General features: G+C 37.9%; 1 protein-coding gene across 6 annotated transcripts in view; it reads right to left on the bottom strand.

Moving 5' to 3' along the window:
* The window catches only part of IFT122 (intraflagellar transport 122), a 49,080-nt gene that overhangs the window by 15,658 nt on the left and 15,293 nt on the right, over window positions 1-18,129 (bottom strand). For all 6 annotated transcript variants that reach the window (XR_012159779.1, XR_012159780.1, XR_012159781.1 and 3 more), the window contains 9 exons: window positions 16,867-17,005; window positions 16,027-16,229; window positions 15,441-15,578; window positions 13,215-13,379; window positions 12,106-12,303; window positions 9,717-9,857; window positions 7,607-7,660; window positions 4,064-4,225; window positions 563-729 (listed from right to left, as the gene is read on the bottom strand). Coding sequence is in view for 3 of the 6 variants with exons in the window: in XM_073351250.1 (XP_073207351.1) it covers window positions 563-729; window positions 4,064-4,225; window positions 7,607-7,660; window positions 9,717-9,857; window positions 12,106-12,303; window positions 13,215-13,379; window positions 15,441-15,578; window positions 16,027-16,229; window positions 16,867-17,005 (1,367 nt within the window). In the remaining 3 variants the exon portion in view is untranslated. The remainder of the gene's footprint in view (window positions 1-562; window positions 730-4,063; window positions 4,226-7,606; window positions 7,661-9,716; window positions 9,858-12,105; window positions 12,304-13,214; window positions 13,380-15,440; window positions 15,579-16,026; window positions 16,230-16,866; window positions 17,006-18,129) is intronic.

Raw genomic sequence — 18,129 nt, 5'->3', positions numbered from 1 at the left:
AGAAACAGAAAGGTTAAGTGACTTGTCCAAGATCACAAAGCAAGTCAGCAGCAGAGCTAGGACTAGAACCAGGGGTGAAATCTTGGCCCCACTGAAGTCAATGGGATTTTTGCCACGGACTTCAAAAGGAGACAGGATTTTACCCCAGGAGTTCTGAGTCCTCGATTATTATCCTTTCATAGTTTAAAACAAAAGAAAGAGGCAAGTACACATGAGAAGTTGTGCACTACTGTGAAGGTTATACTGAAGAGACCCGGGATGTGCACATTTTGGGAACATTCTCATCTCACAGATAAATCCTTGCATATCCCTGCACTGTTTTATCCACTCATTTTGTAATATATCCATGTCCTTACCCTCTATACCCAAGTAACTTTTCTAACACAATGAAAGTTCATCTACTATAACTAAAGTATAGGTGATGCTATACTGCAGTCAACATATGGAAGCCAAAAAGAGAGCAAAGCCAGTAAGATTTCTTTTTCTTTAAGATTCTGCAGAATGCACTAAACTTCACATTAGACACTGTGATCTGTATCTCTGAGACAGAGCTAAAACATACATATCAACCCAGCCATGGTCTCCACTGATTTCTATGGCCTTCATGTGCTCGCCTGCAGAAATGTACATCTCCACTGCTGCTTTTGGTTCATTGATATTCTTGGCCCAGTCTGCTTGTTTTGTAATTAGCATCTTAGTGTCTTTGGGATCTCCGGACCCAAGGAAATCCTGAGGAAGTGCAACAGATAACATTCTGGATTAAGCTTTCTGTAGCAAACATTGTGTCATGGTTCTAATTCTAAAGCTTGTTAAGTTTTGTTTTTCCATATCAAGTTATTTTTTTTAATACGACTGCCTCCTCAGCTAAAATCACAGTACACAGAGCACTATGCACAAATCTGAAGGCAGGAATTATTAATCATTAACTAATGCACTTGGGATTGTATAAAATAAGTGAAGATACATCTCCAATCCAAATCAAATTCAAATCAGAGAAGATGGGACACCCCAAGAAGACCAAAGGAAGGATTATATAGAAGTGTGCCTCTGTTCAGAGGTAATGTATACACACCCATTTGCTTTCATAGAAAGTTCTCTCACTCTGCTGACTGACCTTCCCCACTGAAAGGGACGTAAAATTTTATTTTTGCCTGTTCCTTAGGAACCTGCCAGAGAGACTCAAAAGGAAGTAGTACTGCTCTCAAAACAGTTCAGTCAGGTCAAATCCAAGAGTTACCAAAGTCTCCTTTGCTGGCCATGAAGGCATACTTTAATTCTGAAAATAAATCCATTCCTTGTTGGATTAGTAATGGCACATCTTAATCTCGAGTGCTTAGCCTCGGGATGGCCAGTCACAAGGCCATCAGAGGTTGGAATCTTCTCTTCAACAAATATAATTGATAATCTTGCAATGACATATGATATAATATTTTAATGATGACCTTTTTACATGGACAGCATTATAACTGCTCATAAATTAGTTGAACTCTGAAATACTGGTCTAGTTGAATCTCTTACATAATCATGCAAATGCCATCTCTAGATACTACACATAGATACTACAATGATGACCACTCTAGAAATACTAATGATTGATTGATGAATCTCCTCTGCTAGGAATAAAGCCCGGGCACTAGGACCCTTTACAACAACATTAGTTGAAATTAATGTGCCAGATAAAGCACACCTGAACATTGCAAGACAGATTAAGGCAACCTCTGGCTGTTAACAAAATAGGCTACTGTATATTACAACAGCCCTCTTGTAATCATAAATATCACTTGAGAGGTAAAAAATTTTGGTGCATGTAGATGGGCAAGGAAGGGGGAGAAAAGAAAAAACAATCCTCTGGCAGATCCTGAGGCAATGGAAAATCTGAACCACCAAAGGAGAACTTTACCAGAGTCACAAGACCAACTGAGTACCTTTCCTGAGCAAGCCATCCAAAAGGGGAATAATTATGATTTTTATATAATATCTTTGCACGTGGAACATAGGCCAGTAACATTTTGCACAAATTGATTCTGCTTAAGATGCACCCACAATTCTGCTGAAGATAAGAGCTACAAAGATCACTTCATCTTGTTTGAACATTAAGAAACCAAAGCATAGATACGAGTGAAACAATATTTTGTCTGGTGTAATTTGAGTTCTAGCTCAGATCACTGAAATATATTAGAAACATAAAGTTCAGTTTCCTGAGCTGCAGATAATTATTTGTGAATTTTCAATAAATTGTGATCTGACATTATGATGAAATGCTTACGGCCACATTTTCAAAAGTTTTCCTGAACTCCGCACATAGTACTGGTTTTCTAGCTCTGGCCAATCAGTGGTCATTTTCAGTCATAAGGAGCCAGAACCTACTAATGCTTAATGATGGCAGGCATAAAAATCACATTTCCATGAAAGGATAACTGGCAAGCAAGGAAGTTCTCCATTCAGAGCCCTCATCTTTGTACCATCATCTATGGCAGTGGTTCTCAACTCTGGTCCACCGCTTGTTCAGGGAAAGCCCCTGGCGTGCCGGGCCGGTTTGTTTACCTGCGGCGTCCGCAGGTTCAGTTGATCGTGGCTCCCACTGGCCACAGCTCGCTGCTCCAGGTTGCGGGAAGGGCGGCCAGCACATCCCTCAGCCCATGCTACTTCCCGCAGCCCCCACTGGCCTGGAGCAGCAAACCGTGGCCAGTGGGAGCCGCGATTGGCCGAACCTGCGGACACGGCAGGTAAACAAATGGGCCCAGTGCACCAGCAGCTTTCCCTGAACAAGCGGTGGACCAGAGTTGAGAACCACCGATCTATGGGCTTTCTTCATATGCTGTTAAGTAAATTTATTTTCTTCTACGTGGAATTATTCTCGATAGGAAGGACAGGACTTTTTACTCTGTATTAATTAAGTGGCAATGATTATTGCCAAGAATCAAAAAGATTCATAGGAGCAGTGATGGGAAACTTTTAGTCTATGAATTAGATTTATGTTTCTGAAGAGCCAAAACTCTGCAGCCAAAAATAGTGGCAGTCAGACTTCCACGAGCAAAGCCCTCCACAGTGTTTTAGAACAGACTCCACAACCTGTTAGAGAATTTTTTTTTCCATGAGCTTCATATAGTTTATATGTGTGTCATAGTAAAGTCTTTGTCCTGTGGTGTATAGAATAAGGCTGTGATGAGTGACGAATGAGACTAAACAGTGTACTCATTCACTCATTCTCAGGGATTTTGATAAGAAAATAGTATATAAAACTTGAAAGCTTTCTTATCACCACATAAAAATGCCACTTTTTTCAAACTGTGTACAATTTATTTCTGTATGGGAATGCATTTAAAAAAAAAAATGAAAAAACAGATTTAATCTGGGGAAGCAAATTTTCGGGTAAACAAAGATGAACTAGATTAGTACACTGTGCCCTTTGCAAAACATGTTAGAGAAAAACAACCATAAGAGCTACACATTAACTCAAGATCAAACTGAAAGAAAAAAAAAGATTTAAAAGAATTTTCTTAAAGTAAAGTACAAAGGTGAATTAGTGACAGGTAGATTCACTAATTTCTGCATGTACCAATCAATTACTCTTAAAAGGAGTAAAAACTAAGGATAAAGGGCTCTTTCCAGTAAAATTAACATGAAAGAAGGCAAGAGACATAAAAATTAACTCTAGGCCTTAACTACATAATTTTCTATTTATCATTCCATCCAATCATATGGGGGAAAAACAAAACACACCCATGGTAACATCCAGGGGATGTGATAAAATCACCCACTGAAAAGCTAAAACAGCTTCATGGGCAGCATATTGGAGAAAATACAGAACACAGCACTGCTGCATCTGCAGATTCCATTTTAGAAAGGGGTCACAGTGTACAGGGTTTTTATAAAGGAGAGGCCCTTTTTTTTCCCACTTGTAAACCAAACAAATTTGATCTGTGGCAATAAACATGGACCCCCTCACAAATTTTTACACAGTACTTTTCAGAGTAGAACCATACTTTGTAAATGTTTATAGTTGCATTAGCATTATGTTAATACTTCTATATTTAAATACTCAGTTGAAAACATTCATTACCTTTGCATAATCAAACATGCGTAAATCAGTGTACATATCAAGAGCGAGGCTCTCATGTCCACTTTTTCTGTATAGTTTAGCTGCCTCATGGAATTTTCCCTGGTAGGCATAAACATCTGCTAGAAATAGCTCATTGTTACTCTCTCCACGCTTCTTCCTCTCCTGGAAAAAATTAGGACAGGAAATATTCTAGATAGCTACAGGCAGAACACAGGTTGGAAACAGCCACTGAAAAGTTAAACTATTAGGCTGACTATTTTAACTATTAATAAGATACAGTAATTAGGTCTTCTAGATTTCTGGTAGAAATTCTTTACAATTAACAGATTAAATCCCATCATAGTTAAAATTAAGGACAAAATAAAATAGAAGGATAAAACATGATGGAAACTAAACTAATTTTTACATATTTCATATGGAAGTTCAAAATACTGCTATTTGATAGAATCCACCATTTTCTCTAGTGGAAATTTACTAAATCAACTCAAAACAAAATCTGGCCAAACTAGCAATATATGCTCAGAAAAGGCACAAAAATGACCTAACAATGGTACTGTAGGTCACAAACAGCCTCACAAAGTATGAACCTGCCAGTGAATCAGAAATGGCCAGTAATACAGTGTGTCCATCATGCATAAAAGCCCATTACCAGACACAGATACGTTCAATAACTTTGGAAACAGCTGCATATATTCTCCTGCCAATTAAAGTGTCAATTCAGCAAAGCATTTAAGCAGATGTTTAAATCCATACAAATCCATGAAGAAATTTCTAGAGGTCAATAACTGTCTGCTTACATTTTAGAATATATTCAATATTTGATCATCAAATATTACAATTGGGAACACTAAAAAAAGTAGCATTTTCTATTCCTTAAAATTAAGGCTCACATTCTGTATTGCTAGTGCATTACCATAGCGAGTACCATAAAAATGCCAATTTTAAAAAAATTAAATAATTCATGCTTTGCATCAGGCCTACCCCAGCACATTTAATTGATACGTGGCATTGGGCATAACATACAAGCTGGCTGAAATCCTATTACCTAAGAGAAGAAAATTTCAACTAAGAACTTCAAAATCAACGCACAGTATAATCTAAAAAAAACCTCCAAGAGTTTGAACATATGTATTCAATGAAACAGATTCAAGCTGAGAGATGAGAGTTGTTATAATTGATTGCCTCCTATCATGAAACATGTGTCCAGCTACCAGAGAAAAAAACTGGTTTGGGTACTATGGATCATAAGCGTTTGGGGGTTAGGTAGTTAGGTGGGTGGCTGAGTGTACACTACTAGAATATAAACAATATCTACATTGTATGATACCTACTCTAGGTATCTCAACTGCCTTTAAAAACAAAGACCATAGCAACATTACACACAAGTTTCAGAGTAACAGCCATGTTAGTCTGTATTCGCAAAAAGAAAAGGAGTACTTGTGGCACCTTAGAGACTAACCAATTTATTGAGCATAAGCTTTCGTGAGCTACAGCTCACTTCAGCATCCGATGAAGTGAGCTGTAGCTCACGAAAGCTTATGCTCAAATAAATTGGTTAGTCTCTAAGGTGCCACAAGTACTCCTTTTCTTATTACACACAAGTTTCATCATTCAAAAGTTATTTTAATTGAGAAGAATGGTTGGCCAGAACACCTTGGTCATCTTTAACTCTTCAAAGTCTTATTTTATCTCTCATTTCTGCAGAGACAGACAGGGGGATTTAAGTGTATTTAGGTCATTTAAAATAAATGCTCCACTTATAAACCTTTTATCCTTCGGCCAATTGTCTCTCCCTATGCTCATGGAGTCACATGTAAGATACATAGCATTCAGTGGGGGCAATTTTCAGTGCAGTGCACAAGACTTTACTCACACAATTTCCTTAATGCATACTATCTGGATAATTCCCATTACAGTGATGAAACTGTACCTCAGTATATCCAAAAACAGGCTGTAGGGATATACTAGATAGTGAATCAAATTGTGATCCTTTAATTGGAAGTCATAATATAGTTAATGCAATTCCCTGAAACGGCTTTCAGAACATTTTATGGGTCCAAGAAAAGGTATGTAGTTTTCTATTTTGTCCATTTTTCTTTATCCGTTCACCTGGACCCATTTTTTTTTTTTTAAAAGCACGCCAATTCAAATTAAAGCATGCCTACTTTTTAGATATTAACTAATTGTTTTATGTATGTCCCCAACATTTTGAACAGAATTAAGCTGCATTCTGTAATATAGGTTTCACATAAACACAAGTTGTGTGGCAAATTTATACCTCTTTGAAAATTTAGGGTGTGAGCATCTAGATTTATAAAATTATAATCCAGACATTCAGCTGGGGATCTGGCCTCCACTGACTCCAATGGAGCTAAGCCAATTTACTTCTGCTGAGGATTTAGCCCTTGGAAATGTATATTAGTCTGCTTTGTGTAACATATAAGAACATGACTTCCATAATAAGCTACATTATAGGGGGCAAAATCCTTCACCCTGTTGTATAAATTCAACCCAGCACTGCCAAAGCAGATAACAACTATGATCCTCTGATTGTAACTGTGCTGATATTTATTTGACTGGTGCTGAAAGTTTCGTTTATACAATTTGGGTAAAAAGGAATAATCAAAAGAGTTTTTACATATTAAGTCTTTCAGAATTCAGATCTTTCAGAATTCTTCAGTGAGCTTGCCCGGTTTAGAGTTTGGCACTTGCATTACCTAATGTCCCCAATCACAGAGGAAGGTGTCATTGGTGTGAGGAATGCTTCATATTAATGCAATTAATGTGCTCAGTTACCCCCTTACAAACCTGCAATGGAGTCCCCATAAACTACAAGCAAGAGTAAGCAGTGATGCAGCAGACCAGAACTATTTCTATGAAGGAACTGTGTCAAGGAAACTAAAAGGTAAGCCTATGTTTGTTTAAAAGGGAAAGACTGCTAATCACATAAATACGAACTGCAATGCTGTAATACTCTGGATAGGATCAGGAACAGTATGTGTAGAAAGGAAAGAGGATGGAGGTGGCCAGAAAGTGTTTCCACTTCTCCCACGGACTTGGAAGTCAGGAATCCTAAATTCTATTTCCAGTGGTCACTGACATGTCATGTGACCGTGAGCAAGTCATTTTACCTCTCTATGCCAGTTTTCCTATCTGCAAGAGAGAGAATAATAATTGCCTGTCTCCAGTGGGTGGGGTAAGGTTTAATTAATTTATGCTTGTAAAGTGCCCTGAACAGTGCTACAACAGTCTACAGTAGTATAACAGTTAATTGGATATAGAAGCTTTCTATGATTTTTCTTAATAAGGTTTCAATGTTCTCATACAGTTTACTTTCCTCTTCATATTTTTTCAACAAGTTTCAGTCATATGATTGGGAATTTGACTTAACACCTTAAAATCAGCATTTTTCACTTTTCATACATCCATCATTCCTTTAATAATCAGGAATACTGATTCTACAGAAAATTGTTCCAAAGTAGCTTACTTAAGCTTAATGTATGCTTTTACATGTTATATTATATTTAACATTCTTTGTTTTACCTCAATGCTGCTGATCAGTTCTAGATACCGAAGATCTCGTACTCTGGTAAATGCCTGTTAAAGGAAAAAGAAAAGAAAAAAGTAGCCACTTTATTGGCCAGCAAGTTAATTGATTTTGTGTTCTATATAAATCAAGTTGTGGAAATAACATCAGGAGAGACAACAATATATTTATCTTGATGTCTAGCTGCAGCCAGTATCAAGTGGAGTGCCCCAGGGGTCGGTCCTGGGGCTGGTTTTGTTCAACATCTTTATCAATGATCTGAATGATGGGATTTATTGCACCCTCAGCAAGTTTGCAGATGACACTAAGCTGGGGGGAGAGGTAGATAAGCTGGAGGGTAGGGATAGGGCCAAGAGTGACCTAGACAAATTGGAGGATTGGGCCAAAAGAAATCTAATGAGGTTCAACAAGGAAAAGTGCAGAGAGTCTTGTACTTAGGAAGAATCCCATGCACCGCTACAGGCTGGGGACTGACTGGCTAAGCAGCAGTTCTGCAGAAAAGGACCTGGGGATTACAGTGGACGAGAAGCTGGATATGAGTCAGCAGTGTGCTCTCGTTGCCAAGAAGGCCAATGGCATATTGGGCTGTATTAGTGGGAGCATTGTCAGCAGATCGAGGGAAGTGATTATTCCCCTCTATTTAACACTGGTGAGGCCACACCTGGAGTATTGCGTCCAGTTTTGGTCCCCTCACTACAGAACGGATGTGGACAAATTGGAGAGAGTCCAGTGGAGGGCAACAAAAGTGATTGGGGGCTGGAGCACATGACTTATGAGGAGAGGCTCAGGGAACTGGGGGTTATTTAGTCTGCAGAAGAGAAGAGTGAGGGAGGGATTTGACAGCAGCCTTCAACTACCTGAAGGGGGGTTCCAAAGAGGATGGAGTTCAGTTACAGCAATTTAGCACTTACTTTTGACCTACAATAAAACCAAGAAATTAAACTCTTCCGACATTGGGATGTTCCAGACCTCTAACCAATTAAATGCTTAGGAGGAATATATATTCTGCGGACAAGATCAAATGAGAAAGAACGAATCTTTAATGTCAGATTTTCTAGAAGCTGCCTTTGTTCAGGTTAATCAGCTCTAATTCTAAGATGATGACAGTACTCACCTTCCAGGGAGGCACTGAAAACGTCTTCATTTTAAGAACAACTATTTGCATAAAATCTATAAAGTTGCACAGAAAAAGTATAGTCCAATGCCTCCATTTATGAGAAAATGAAAAATTAAAATGTTTAGCTTCCTACAAAATCTTGTGTCACTATGTAAAGGACGCCTGTGATTATATGCCACTTCCTGTGTATTTTTAAAATAATTTTGTGTTTCATATTATATTCATGGCACTGTATTTCTTTTGCCCCTTTTGTTTGACAGAAGGTGGTACAAAGACTTTACTCCATGGAAAACATACTCCAGCATCTGCCATTTTAGAGAGGCCATTCCCAAACACAGGGCTACTCCAGCAGGAAGAAAGAAAATATGTGGCAATGCCACACTATCTGCAAAGAACTGAGTGAGCAACCAACATAAAGAAAGTACAGTCTCCACTTTCAAAGTGGCATGCTTTAAGTAGGAGGGAGACAAAAGAATAGGAATATTAGCAGCAGAGTATTACAGGACAAAAACTAGGAGACAACAGATTCATTTCAGCGATGCAATTCTTTGCTGCCACCTAGTGAAAAACACAAACACTAAATCCTGATTCCTTTTTCTTGTTGCAATACTGTTTCCTGAGTTATTATTAAACTCATTTCTAGAGTTGAAATGGAATGTTTTTGAAGTTTTTCTTTATGGGTTTAAATAGCCAAAAATATAAAATCAAGTTTTCTTTAGTGTAGGCATTAGCTATTCTGCATGTTTTTGACAAGAACAAAAATGAAGCATCATAGTTTGGCTTTCATGATGTGCATAAGATCTTGAGTTGATACTTCATATTAAAAAAAATAGAAAAAGTATGTTATATCACCAGGAGCTATGGTTCATGTATCTAATAGAAAGGTTAAATATGAAGATATTGCATTGTATGTGCATCACTTTTCACTCCAATCATGTGTTAATAGGAAATTTCAAAATTCCTGTTTCACAAAGAAATAAATGCTTTACCTTTTTAGCAGTTTCAAACTCCAGACCTTCTAAGGCCTCCATAGCCAGCTCTTTCCAGTCAGTGTCAGTTACTCCTAAACAAGCAATCTGATAGGCTTCTTTGAACATTTTCCGTTCCAGGTATTGATACATAGGAGCAGACTGAGGATTTCCATTGAGAAACATTTATCAAAAACAAAATATTGAGATATATTAATGTATTTAGTGGATAAATTGCTCATTTTCCAACCCTAACAGTTACAAACCCACTATGTAACCAATCTATTTTTCTGTATTATAAACAAAAGAATGTACAAGGTATAATGATACTTTTGACAATAATACAGTGATTTATTCTGTGAATTCATAAAAATAAAAGGAGTACTTGTGGCATGAGTACTTTTGTTGCAAGGATGGGTTCCTGGGTTAGTGGTTCTGCTGTGTGGTTGCTGGTGAGTATTTGCTTCAGGTTGGGGGGCTGTCTGTAAGCAAGGATTGGCCTGTCTCCCAAGATCTGTGAGAGTGATGGGTCGTCCTTCAGGATAGGTTGTAGATCCTTGATGATACGTTGGAGAGGTTTTAGTTGGGGGCTGAAGGTGATGGCTAGTGGCGTTCTGTTATTTTCTTTTTTGGGCCTCCACTACAGAACCACTAACCCAGGAACCCATCCTTGCAACAAAGCCCATTGCCAACTGTGTCCCCTGAATAAATATGTGGACATCATAGGGCCTAATCACATCAGCCACACTATCAGAGGCTTGTTCACCTGCACATCTACCAATGTGATATATGCCATCATGTGCCAGCAATGCCCCTCTGCCATGTACATTGGTCAAAATGGACAGTCTCTACGTAAAAGAATAAATGGACACAAATCAGATGTCAAGAACTATAACATTCAAAAACCAGTCGGAGAGCACTTCAATCTCTTTGGTCATTTGATTACGGACCTAAAAGTGGCAATTCAACAAAAAAAACTTCAAAAACAAACAGACTCCAGCAAGAGACTGCTGAATTGGAATTAATTTGCAAACTGGATACAATTAATAAAGACTGGGAGTGGATGTGTCATTACACAAAGTAAAACTATTTCTCCATGTTTATTCCCGCCGCCCCACACTGTTCCTCAGACATTCTTGTCAACTGCTGGAAATGGCCCACCTTGATTATCACTACAAAAGGTCCCTTCCACCCGCTAATAGCTCACCTTACCTGATCACTCTCTTTACAGTGTGTATGGTAACACCCATTGTTTCATGTTCTCTGTGTATATAAATCTCCCCACTCTATTTTCCACTGAATGCATCCGATGAAGTGAGCTGTAGCTCATGAAAGCTTATGCTCAAATAAATTTGTTAGTCTCTAAGGTGCCACAAGTACTCCTTTTATTTTTGTGGATACAGACTAACACAGCTGCTACTCTGAAATCTGTGAATTCAGTCATCCTTCTCCAACGTAAGTACAATACAGAATAGGATAACTGAATTCCAAACCCTTTTGTCCTGAGGGCACTGTTTGCTAGGGTCTGAGATCCTACCAATTCAGTACAAGTATCGATGTATTGCATTCCTCACTCATCCACAACTCCAAACGATGCCGATGAGTTTTGGGCGCATAAGAAATGCAGGATCACGTCCAGTGCCTGCCCTGATTCTCCCATTTTTTGGTTTCAGTGTTCATTTTTAAGCCATTGTTAAGTAGATGAAAACATGTAAACAAGATGAAAACAAGACTGCATTTCTTGTGTCCAAGGGCAAATCAGTTTTTATATTCTTAATACCCCACTAGCTATATTAACACTTCCATTGTTCATGGTCCTTCCCATAAAGCAGGAAGAATCACTCTGCCAATTGACACAGAATCTACAAATCTATTACAAACTGGATACACCTACAGCTTAGAACATTTCATACCACTTAAATATTGCCTAAACATATCCAAAAGGAGCAACAGCAGGTAGTTAATGAGAGGGTACATGGCATGGGTAGAACATGGACATTTGAAAAATAACATGGAAAAATGTGTGTGTGTGTGTGGGGGGGGAAGATGTGCAGAAACTGTAGGCAAAATAAGTTTGTACAGAACCACATTGTCATTGTGGTTCAGTGCTTTTAAATTTAATGGATTTGTAAACAAAATGGGGGGACGACTATGATAATACGAGAGTGCACTTCAGCAAAAGAGACGGAAAAACTCAAGACACTTAAAATTAATGAGTCCAACTGTTCTAAACTTTACACAGCTCACACAAAAGGAACTAGACAGTGTTGACAGATCTGAATACACTAGGAGTTTAGATTACATTGATTCTGGTAATATGAAATGGACAAGTTTCAGAAACATTTTTTTCATTTTTTTAAACCATGTTGTTGAGAAAACACAAAAATGGGTTAATTAGATTAAAATTTACCTGAGGAACTTCAACAGCCGACATAGAAAAAACATGAAGACAGAAAATCTTGGAGCCATTGTATCCCACAACAAAGCCTTGAAGTTTTTGCTGATGGACAGGAAAGTTACTAGCTTTGATGTTGAGGTAACCCCCTCCGGAAAAGCAAAGCATATCCTCACACTGTGTATTCCAAGCCACGCTATTAGCATTGGGTTCCTAATGAGCATATTATATGGTTGATTAAATTACTGTGCGACAAAATTAGATCTTTTCCCCTAAGCAATATATGGCCTTCAGCTACGACAATTGATTATGTTATAACCTGTATAAATGTGGTTTTTACACTAGTTCTTTATGTTTAGGAATATACTGGTACTTAAAAGTTACAAATATTGCCGCATTTTTACAGCACTTGCTTTATGCTTATTAAATTGCAATAATTTTGTCCAATATGGTTCTTATATATCTTGCTCATCACCTATATCTTGCTCATCACCTTTACTCATACATTAAATTAAAATCCTTCCACAAATGGACACTTGTTCCTAGCTATCAGAATCATTTAATCGTTATTTCTGCTTTCTGTCATAAAAAGAATCTCCTAGGTCCTATCTTAATAATACTTCATGCTTTCTATGCAAGGATCTACCTGAAAATACTTTACTAACATTAATGGATTAAGCCTCATAGAGGGACTATGTTAAATTCCCTATCAGGGAAGTATTATCCCCTTTTATATTGGGCAAAACTGAGGCAGAAAGTGATTTAAGGTCTAATCCTGCTCCCACTGAAATCAACAGCAAGACCCCTGCTGACTTCAATAATCCAAAGGGAACATTACATGGCCCCAAGTGACTTTCTAAAGATCATAGAGCAAGTGCATGGACGAGGTGAGTAAAGAACACAAATCTCCTGGCTCCCTCTTCCACTCCCTACCCTACTCATTAGACAACACTCTCTGAAAGGGGCACAATGTATTAATATCTACAACATTCCACAGTTGATCTATTTAGGATTTGTATAAATTATTAAGGACATTATCTACATGTAAGAAACAAAAATCATATTCTGATTCCCTAGCAAGTTTCTCTCTTTTTTACAAACACTTAAAGGTTTTGATTTGTTACCTGGAACAGCAGCTCTTTGGTATGAATATCATATACTAGACAGGTGTCATTTTCATCTACCACTGCCAACTTGTTTCGGGATGCACTCATATCCAGACAGCGCACAGCTGTGGATTGCTTCAACAGGACAATTGCAAAAAGATTGTCCACAAATATCTTCAGAATCTGGACATATTTGAAGTCAAAGTCAAAGTCAGTCAGTCAAAGTTGCAGTTACCAAAATTAGAAACAGAATAGTGCATATTAACTCTGCTGTTGAAAACAGAACTGTGATTACATATTATGAAGAAATATTAAAATATTAAATATATGTAAGAACTAAAGCAGTTTGAAAATGCTTTCAAAGGTTTATACCCTTGCTTCTTTACAGTGTTCTAGATTGCAAACTAACGTAAACAAAATATGTGAGACAACCTAGATTCTGTGTCATTCTACCTGTAAAACATTACATTAATGCACTTATACTATGGTGATGAGCATAAATATAAATAGAACAAAGACTACATATGGTAACAACCTAAATATTTAAATACTTGCCATGCTGCACCCTCTTTGTAACCTCTATGCTGTATGTAACTCCAGAACTACAAAGAAACAGCCTCCACTGTCACTTGTGTTGTATGACAGACTACAGTTTCCCCATTAACTAACTCAGATATGGTATTATTCCATTTTTTATAACTAATTTATTAACATTAGAACACATACAGTACTATATAAACATTTGTTAATAATGATAATTAAGGCTAAGATTTTGTCACAGATATTTTTAGTAAAAGTCATGGACAGGTCATGGGCAATAAAGAAAAATTCACAGAAGCTCGTGAACTGTCCGAAACTTTTACTAAAAATATTCATGACAAAATTGGGAGCTCAGCTGCAGGGTCTCCACACTGTCTGCAGAGAGTGGGCAGCTCCAGGGTCTCCCCGCTGCCCGCAATTACTAGGGTTCCCCCTCGAGCTCTGGGGTCCCCTTGCTGCCCACAGTGTTCAGGAGCTTCGGGGGCCCCCATTGCCCATGGTGGCCGGGATCTGCGGGGTATCCCCGTTGGCTGGCAGGAGTACCCCGAAGCTCCCGGCAACTGTGGGCAGCGGGGGGACCCTGCAGCTCCCGGCTGCTGGGGCTGAATTCATGAAGGTTACAGAAGTCACAGATTCCGTGACTTCTGCAACCTCCATGAAAGAAAAAGGATAGCCTCAATGATAATATAATAGTGTATTTTAGGCAATTAAACTACTGAACAGCCTACAATCGATGTTACAATTTTTACTGTATCCATTTCTGCCAGATTCTCTATCCTTCCCTAAATCTGGTATTCAGAAGGTGGGATGTAAAGTTTTGGTAATATAAGGGTTTGGATAGCATCAAACTTTATGTGTGCTCTGTAAGCAAACTAAAGCTAAATATGCTACTTATATTGCTCCATTTCTTTTAAATATAATATGAAGACTGATGGAAGTTCATTGACTTTGAAAAGCGAGACAGGGGATCCCATTAAACAGATAAATCGTGGGACACCAATATTTACCACTCATATTCTTCTGCTGGTCCTGAGGTCCAACAGCAGCTACTAACTACTCTTCAGGAAACCTCTTAAGCCACAGTGCCATCTGACACACAATTTTACTATCTCATGGTCACATGGTTATCCCATTGATTTTCTACTGTATTAAGTGGAAACCCATCAAATGGATACTCTGCAAGGAAGTATTAAATGTATGCTTAATTTACAAAGAAACTAAGCACCTTTATATACAAATATCTTTTGTATTATTCTCTGCATTCAATATGGTTTCAGTGTAGAATTATGCATGAACTTGTCTGATTGACAGTGATCATCATAAAATTGCTATATGACAAATGCCAAAGGTCCATTTCTTATTGGGGGAGTCAGCTGTAGTGGGGTTGTCAGCGAAGTGTAGAGAGCCCTTTTCTGTATACACACTTCTCTTGAGGTCCACCTATGAAGCATGGGCAATGGGGAGCAATGTTTTTGTCTTCCAGGGTAACCTACAAGTGAGCAGCTAAAAAGAAAGAACGTGAGCCCACAGGCGAGAGATACAAATAAATGCATTTTTTGATTCAGGATTAGGCTCAGCCTGAGCCCATGGAATTCAGGTTATAAAAGTTTTTGTTGCTTCTGTGGTCAGCCCTATGTATTTCTGTTCTCCTCAAAACAGTAAAACAGATTTTGCTCTGTACTTAAAAAGAGAGAAGTCAGTCACCTGGCCATTCTTCAGACCTACTAAGAGGCCTTCTCTTCCTGAAGGGCCTCCAATTACTTTAATGTAACGAATGAGAGACTCCATCAGCCACTCACGCTCTTTAAAACCATTAAATGAGAGGCACTGTAGTCTTTTCTCCTAAAAAGATAAACAATTCTGTGATATACAATAAACTACATACTGGTAAATAGAAAATCATGCCACTTTAGTGGAATGTGTTCACATCTATCCAGATATACGTCTACATATGTACATACAAAACAAAAGACTGCGAAATATATGTAACATCAATCTAGCAGACAAAATATATTTTTAAAGATTTCTGATGGCATCAAGCAGAATATCAAAAAACCCTTTTCTAGCACCTTTCATCCCAGAGATCATTTTACTAAAACACGGCCATCAGTGAAATGAGACACAGCAGCTGTTTAACTGGTCTGAGATTACATTACAGTACACATTCAATTGCCTAACTGCATAATCCATTACAGTTTTTTCACTATGCTAACCCTATTCTGCCATCCCCTTCAAACACGTGTACCCTTCTCTTACTTATCAAGACTATGTTTAACTTTCAAGTATGTACCTGGCATAAGATAATGTGATCTGAACATACAACCAGCAAATTGCATTCAAATTTCTTTGCAATCTTTTCCTTCACACGGTAATGCATGTCTGAGGAGTCATCTGAATATAATTCATAAATCAGGATTTTGTCTGGCAGCTGGATTGCTAATCTGTTTTTGTAGATTGCAATTTTCTTTACAAGCTCTCTGCATTTTATTCTAACTGAAAAGAAAGAACATAAGAAAACATAGTAAGTTGTGGGGTGAATGAAACTGAAATCATTTAGTACCATGTTAAACCACGATTACAATTTAATCCTTACAAAATATTTCTACACTGAACAGTCAACCCTACTAAAATAGAGTCTGTGGCTCCAAGGCAGGTATAAGCTACCCATACATGCCACTGGTTAGCAGTAGGTCACAAGTTACTACCATTCATTACTTGTGAATGATGTACTATGATGTATGTTCCATTGTCCCTTCCCTGTTAGGAAACGGGGTGAGAATATTTTTAAAAATTGTGCTTAGAAAATATTAGCACAAGTCTTTGATGCTGTTAATAAGAACCACCGAGAGAGAGAGAGACTGACTATTTTAATAGCTCTTCCCCCTCCTAATGACCTTTCAAATCCCCACTTCTTCCATTAAGTCCTTCTGTGCTGATCCTCCAGAAATATTTGCTCCATTTCATGTTTGCATTTTCACCCCATGAGCTGTATGCCTCAACCTTACCATCAGTGTTTATCAAAGACAGGAAGTTCCACGAGACAGGGACCATACATTTGAACATGCTAACAGCTATTAATAAAAATAATAATGAAAATGAAGCCAAGACTTCAATATAAGTGCAACACTACCTTTTTGCTCAGTAATTAGGTGCTGGACAATAACATCAGTCATGCTGTCCCTGTAAGCATAACGATCTTTATAGAGTCCATGGACTGTACTGAAAATCAGCTGATAAAAGGAAATTGTTCCATCCTGGCACCCTATCGCCTGAACATAAGGAGAAAGATCTCAAAAACTCATACAAGAAGAATGATCTCAAAAACTACACGTGTCAACCAATGATAACTTATAAGCAAGTACAAAAATCATGCATAAAAATTAGGGCTGTTGATTAATCACAGTTAACTCAAAATTAATCGCGATTAATCGCAGTTTTAATCGCATTGTTAAATAACAGAATACTAATTGAAACGTATTAAATGTTTTTGATGTTTTTCTACATTTTCAAATATATTGATTTCAATTACAACACAGAATACAAGGTATACAGTGGTCACTTTATATTATTTTTAATTACAAATATTTGCACTGTAAAAACAAAATAAAAGTATTTTTCAATTCACCTCATATAAGTACTGTAGTGCAATCTCTATCGTGAAAGTGCAACTTACAAAGTGGATTTTTTTTGTTATATAACTGCACTCAAAAACAAAACAACATAAATCTTTAGAGCGTACAAGTCCACTCAGTCCTATTTCTTGCTAAGCCAATTGCTAAGACAAACAAGTTTGTTTACATTTACAGGAGATAATGCTGCCCTCTTCTTATTTACAATGTCACCTGAAAGTGCGAACAGGCATTCACATGGCACTTTTGTAGCCGGCATTGCAAGGTATTTATGTGACAGATATGCTAAACATTTATATGCCCCTTCATGCTTCAGCCACCACGACAGAGGACATGCTTCAATGCTGATAACACTTGTTAAAAAAAACGCGTTAATTAAATTTGTGACTGAACTCCTTGGGGGAGAATTCTATGTCTCCTGCTCCGTTTTACCTGCATTCTGCCATATATTCATGTCATAGCAGCCTCAGATGATGATCTAGCACATGTTCATTTTAAGAACACTTTCACTGCATATTTGACAAAACGTGAAGAAGTTACCAATGTGAGATTTCTAAAGATAGCTACAGCACTCAACCCAAGGTTTAAGCACCTGAAGTGCCTTCCAAAATCTGAGAGGGATGAGGTGTGGAGCATGCTTTCAGAAGTCTTAAAAGAGCAACACTCTGATGGGGAAACTACAGAACCCGAACCACCAAAAAAGAAAATCAACCTGCTGGTGGCATCTGACTCAGATGATGAAAATGAACATGTACAGGTCCACA

Source organism: Lepidochelys kempii, chromosome 7, assembly GCF_965140265.1.
Source record: "Lepidochelys kempii isolate rLepKem1 chromosome 7, rLepKem1.hap2, whole genome shotgun sequence".
Taxonomy (NCBI): domain Eukaryota; kingdom Metazoa; phylum Chordata; order Testudines; family Cheloniidae; genus Lepidochelys; species Lepidochelys kempii.
Note: the sequence above shows the minus strand (reverse complement) of the source record. Positions and strands in the feature narration are given on the sequence as shown.